The sequence below is a fragment of the Suricata suricatta genome, chromosome 11, assembly GCF_006229205.1.
Source record: "Suricata suricatta isolate VVHF042 chromosome 11, meerkat_22Aug2017_6uvM2_HiC, whole genome shotgun sequence".
NCBI lineage: Eukaryota > Metazoa > Chordata > Mammalia > Carnivora > Herpestidae > Suricata > Suricata suricatta.
The window spans coordinates 44,758,224-44,763,719 of record NC_043710.1 but is presented as its reverse complement, the minus strand read 5'-3'; the positions used below and the strand labels follow the sequence as shown (position 1 = coordinate 44,763,719).

Genomic DNA, 5,496 nt, shown 5'->3' with positions numbered 1-5,496 from the left:
CTCTGAGGGAACGAGTGCAGGGGGAGTAGACAGGGGGCCTTGTAGGGCAGAGGCGGCGGCAGAGGGTTCAAGGTGCAGCCAGAGAAGAAAGGGAGGGAGGGAGGAAATGGTTGTATAGAAGCTCAGGAACCTGGGGCAGAACTCTCCTGAAAATACAGTCAAACCCCCAGCCTCCAAGCCAGCACCTTGCCCTGTCCCCTGATGAACTTGTCTACTCAGTACTCTGCCAGGTGGGTCTCTGTGCCCTTGAGGACCCTCCCTGCCTAAGGAGGGACAGCTCAGTCCTGGTCCCCAGCTGCGGCCCCGGCCCCCATGCCTCCCACCACTCCTGGCTGGCTCTGTGGCCGAGGCTGAAGACAGAGGAGTTCCAGACACCAGGGAGACTCCGAGGACAGGGCAGGGCCCCCTCACCCAGAGATGCTGCTTCCGGAGTGAGGCCTGCGTGCCCTGGGGTCAGGGGACACCCCCACGCTCAGCACCTCTGCCCCCTCACTCCAGATCCTTCCTGCACACACTGCTTGTCCTTCACCACCCGCCCACCCGCCTCTGGTGGCCTCGTGGGGGATGCCTTTGCTCTCCCAGCAGGACCAAACACTCTTGGGGCGCACAGAATTATGTCCTGTGGGCAAGGGGGGACACCACCTGCCCCAGGACCACGCTGGGCATACAAGGCGGGTGATGGAAGGAAAGAGATCGGGAGGACGTCTACTTTGGGCGAGGTGTCCCCACTGAAGCAACGTGTGCTTTGTTTTCTCCGCAGACATTGTCAACTGTGACCTGAAGTCCACACTGAGAGTGTTATACAACCTCTTCACCAAGTACCGGAACATGGAGTGAGGGGCACCCTGGCCCGTCGCCCGGCCACCTTAACCTGCTTGTTCCCGTGTCCAGCTCTGTGCCCTCCCGCCAGTCCTGTCACCGCCCAGGGAGAGCGGGGCTGAAGTTAGGAAGGAAATGACCAGTAACCCGGTGGGCTGACTCACACCTCCCAGGCCCTCGGGACTGTCCCAGCCACTCTTCCCATCTGGTGCCAGCCCCAGATTTCCCCAGTGAGATATGGGAACCAGTTAAGGCACAAGAGACTCCCCTGGAAGATGAAAACGAAGATGATAGTTACCATCTAATGATTGTAAACTAGGTGCCGGGCGCCACGCTAAGCGCTCTGACATCCTCAAACTCCTGAACACTCAGGACCCCCATTGAAGCAGGTATTATAATCCCCTTGCAGGATTATAATCCTCAGATGAGGAAAGTGAGGCTCAGAGAGGTTACGTGACTTGCCAGAGGCTAGCATGCGTTTTTCTTCCTTGAACGTATTTGTTAATAACTAGCCCATCACATTACTCTATAGTTGCGGGGGACAGGATGCGCACCTGCACCCTCAAAGATGGCAGGAGCCCACCCTTCCCCCCACTAGGCGACCCGGTCGGGGCTGAGGGATTCACACTGAAATTGGCATATCCAATTGAAGTCAATTAATAGTGTGTGTGTGTGTGTGTGTGTGTGTGTGTGTGTGTGTGTATGGCAGCAGACATGCCCCTCCACTACTTTGTACAAATGAAAATTACTCTTAATTCCTTCAGATTTGTAATAACCCCATTCTCTGGTTTCAGGGTGACATTTGGGAAGAATTCTGTTTAAAATTAATGGAGTGGCACATTCTGCAGCCTTTTTGCTTGATTGCATGTAATGGAAGTGCCCTATATTTTCCTGCAAAATAAGTACTCAATTCATTATCGTTAGGCAAACGCATGGTATCCTCAGGCACCACGAAAGCTGGGCTCAGGCCCACGAGAGCGTGGCTTGGGAAGCAGGGCCCTTCAACAGGGACCCTTGAACTTTAAAGAAAGGAACTCCTTTTTGCCTTCTAATTGATCATTTAGACCATTTCTGGCTAAGTCTGCCCACATGCAATTACCAGCTAATTCAGGCGAGGAAAAATGTAAGTCATTTAGACCCAAGCCGAGCAGTTTCCTTGGGTGGGTTTACTCTCGGGCTTGTGGTTACTCGTATCCCCTCTCCGTGAACCCAACTCTGAAATATAGGTCTCTGGTAGTCCCAGGGTTCTGTGGGAATAGGAAAGGGGCCAAAGTGGGGGTGACCAGAAGGACAAGAAGCATGGGGAAGCATTTATATACTTGACATGGAGGGGGACACCCCCAGAAGAAGGATGGGGCTTTCAGAACTTCATGCTTGTACCCTTCCATTGACCAAGGCCTCGGGGTAAATAATAACTCATTCTGATATTACATCTTCATTATAGAATTTTCCTAAACATGCCGGATGGACACCAGCCCGAAGTCTGTGCCTGTTTTGTCACTACTTTCGGCTCATTGCCCAAAGCCCACCTCTAGTTTGAGGAATTAATTTTGATTTCTATCTACAGCCACCACCACCCCCCCCACCAACATGAGTCGGGCCTCCCATATTGTCCAAAACATTTCCTTCCAGCTTCGACACATTTCCCCGCTCTCTGCCTATCTGCGGTAACTCAGAACCCATAAAATTTAGATACACCACATATTTCCATGGATATTTTGTTCTAAGAAATCATTGTTACTTCACATAATAAGCTTTGAAGATAGAAAGACAATGTACTACTCTCTTGTGCCAATGATGTACAAGAATACAACTCTTTTTACGTAATTAATGAAATACTACATTTTTCATTAGGAAACACTAAATAGTATAATATTTCTGTTTGTGCTCATTTAAATTCCTGATAGCCAATCAAGATAAACCCTTGCTCTGTCTCCTGGAGCAGTACAAGAGCAGGATGCGGTTGAGAGGAATGCATTCATTTAAACATGCTTTGCTATATGAATTTTGTCTTTGTCGTCCTTTTTTCTTTATATTCACGCTGCAAATGTACAAGGTACAAGTGGCCTCATGAAGCCCCCTCCTTTTGTATTTTGTACACACATGGTATGAGAACCATCAGAACACTGGGGCGGTTTTCAATAACAGGGCTGACTTCTCAGAATATTGTGTCTCAAGATGGAGGCCTTTGCCTCTTCTTTGCCCGGACCTAGGGCCCGGGTCCATCATCTCAGCTCATCTGGAGGTTTTCCTTTAGATTCTAGAATCTCCTGCTGAATACACGACCATGTTTTTGAAGGCAGAGAAAGGCATCAGAACAATAAATAAACCACACTTAACCCTCACCTCTTTCAAAAGAAGAAACCAAGAATCAAGTCTCTGTAGGCTTCCTGCTTTTTTTTTTTTTTTTGCCTTTTCTCTTCCAAATTTAAACTCAGTGATCATTTTAATACTTCACTTATAAATGGTACAAAACTCAAAAAGCATGAATGAGAATCTAGTAAAAAAAACCTCAGCTTGCCTCCCTCCCCTTCCCCAGCAGCTGACACTATCGGCAACTGTTTTGATCTTTTGCATATTCATTTCCAGAGATATTCCGGCCATAGACCACATCAGCACACATATAAATCATGTTTTTACATAAATAGCATAGTGTGCATACAGTCACGCACACTGATTTTTTCCCTTAACATTGTTATCTTGGAGATTTACAATGGATGTTAAAACGTCTTTAAGTGAGATTGTAAACTGAACTGAATTTTTTTAAAGGCCTCCTTTAGATTGTTACGGTGAGTGAATGTATAGAGTTCGATTAAGCTTTTATTGGCTCCTGTTCCTACTGCTGCTAATTTGTAAATGACTAAGAAAGTATGAATAGATTCTGCTACAAGCCTATGCACTGCTCATAGGCTCCATCAGCAAATTCCCATTTCTCATGTGCAGGCACAGAGCTGACATTCCCAAAATCTGGGAGAAGACTCTATCCACACATCGTCAGTGTTGCCTTGAGTTGGTTGCAATTGACAAAGGCTACGTTCAGTACTTCCTAATCATGAATTACTATCAGCTTAGTTTCATCATTATCAGTTTATTTTGTTGTGGGTTGCTTGGTTAACCCTCCATAGTACACTGAAGCTTATTTGCATCAACAGGATTCTGGAACTGTAATTTTCCAATGACCAGACTCTAAGACATGTATACATTGTGGTTCAAATATGAATTGCCCATACTCCAGTGCTAAAGCAAATGTATACAGAATCCAGTCCCCCCCCCCCCAATTATCACCAATTTATTTTTCCACTGGAAAATGAGACTAGATGGAGTTGGTAGGTCAAGCAGTTTTGCCCCAAGCAGGGGCTGAGCAAAAATAATTTGAATCCCACTGCATCTAATGCAGCTCTACCTCGGGAAGCCTGCCTACATTAAACATCCCAGCCATGCAAGAGGGCTATGTCCTGAAACCTTCACTCATGCTAATATTGCATGCAGTCTCCGCCCATAAAATTCACTTGGGTCTATTGAAAAATTCAAGAAAATACTAAGAACGGGAACAGCATTGAGAGACAAATGCCACGTAGGAGGTAGACTCATCCAACCACTAAGGGACCCGTGTCCGCACACCAGCTTCCCAACAGATGCAGGTCTCAGCGAAAGACAACTTAGTGTATACAAGTTGCGTGTACTGTCATAACTACGGAGATTCTATCTGAAACACCAAATGGCGACTTTTTCTTCTCTTTTCCCTGAAAAATGTAAACCCAGCCTAGCTCCAGAATTTGCTCAGGCTCCCTGCTTTTTTAGGGTGATGACTGCCAAATGAATATATGCGTAGGCATCCAGGAGGGTGCACAGCCCCCACCAAGCCTGACGATCTTGAGTTTCAGGCTTCCCAAGTAGGAAGCCACCAGTGAAGCAGGTCTTAAAGTGCATTTGCAGGATGTTAATAGATGGTAGGTGGGAAAAAATGTCACCTTCAAATAAGTTTGGGAAACGTGAAGTTAGAGAAAATTAAACTCACTTCCTACAGGTTTGGCTTTATTTTTTGTTTGCCTTTTCTTTTTTAATTTTTTTAAGTTTTATTTATTTTTGAGAGAGAGACAGAGACAGTGAGCAGGAGAGGGGCAAAGGGAGACCGAGAGAGAAAGAGTCCCAAGTAGGCTCCATGCTGTCAGTACGAAGCCCGAAGTGGGGCTCAAACCCGCAAATATCGAGATCGTGACCTGAGCCGAAACCAAGAGTCGGATGCTTACCGCCTAAGCCACCCAGGCACCCCTCCCTTTTCTTTCCCAATTGGAGCTCTTCGTCTACACGGAGGCATATTATGACCCTCTACAGGGAGATAGACGAAAGCACAGCCAGATTGCCTGACCAGGGGACCTGCTTAACCCCCTGAGAAATCTGTAGGACGCATGCTCTGTGTGACTCACCCACCCATTCATTTAACCAGCTGGCCAGACAGTCAACATTTATGCGCAGACTGTCTACAAGGTCCTAGGCATGCTGTGTCCAGTGACAAAGGAGGCTCACACATGGTGCTCACTGGGGAACATGCACAAAAAATCATCACACATCAGTGGTGCCTACGCATGGTGGTGACTGCTGAGGACAAATACAAAAACCTGTGAAAGAGGTCTCGCTTGGGTTTTGAGGACGAGAGAGGCTGCCAACAAAGTGCTG

At 47.2% G+C, this 5,496-nt stretch overlaps 1 protein-coding gene across 1 annotated transcript in view; it reads left to right on the top strand.

The window, feature by feature from the left end:
- Window positions 1–2,824, top strand: part of PARVA (parvin alpha) — a 166,672-nt gene extending 163,848 nt beyond the window's left edge. Inside the window, exon 13 of the mRNA XM_029914568.1 lies at window positions 761–2,824. Within this exon, the coding sequence (XP_029770428.1) occupies window positions 761–837 (77 nt within the window). The 3' untranslated portion in view covers window positions 838–2,824. The remainder of the gene's footprint in view (window positions 1–760) is intronic.
- The last annotated feature ends 2,672 nt before the right edge of the window (window positions 2,825–5,496 follow it).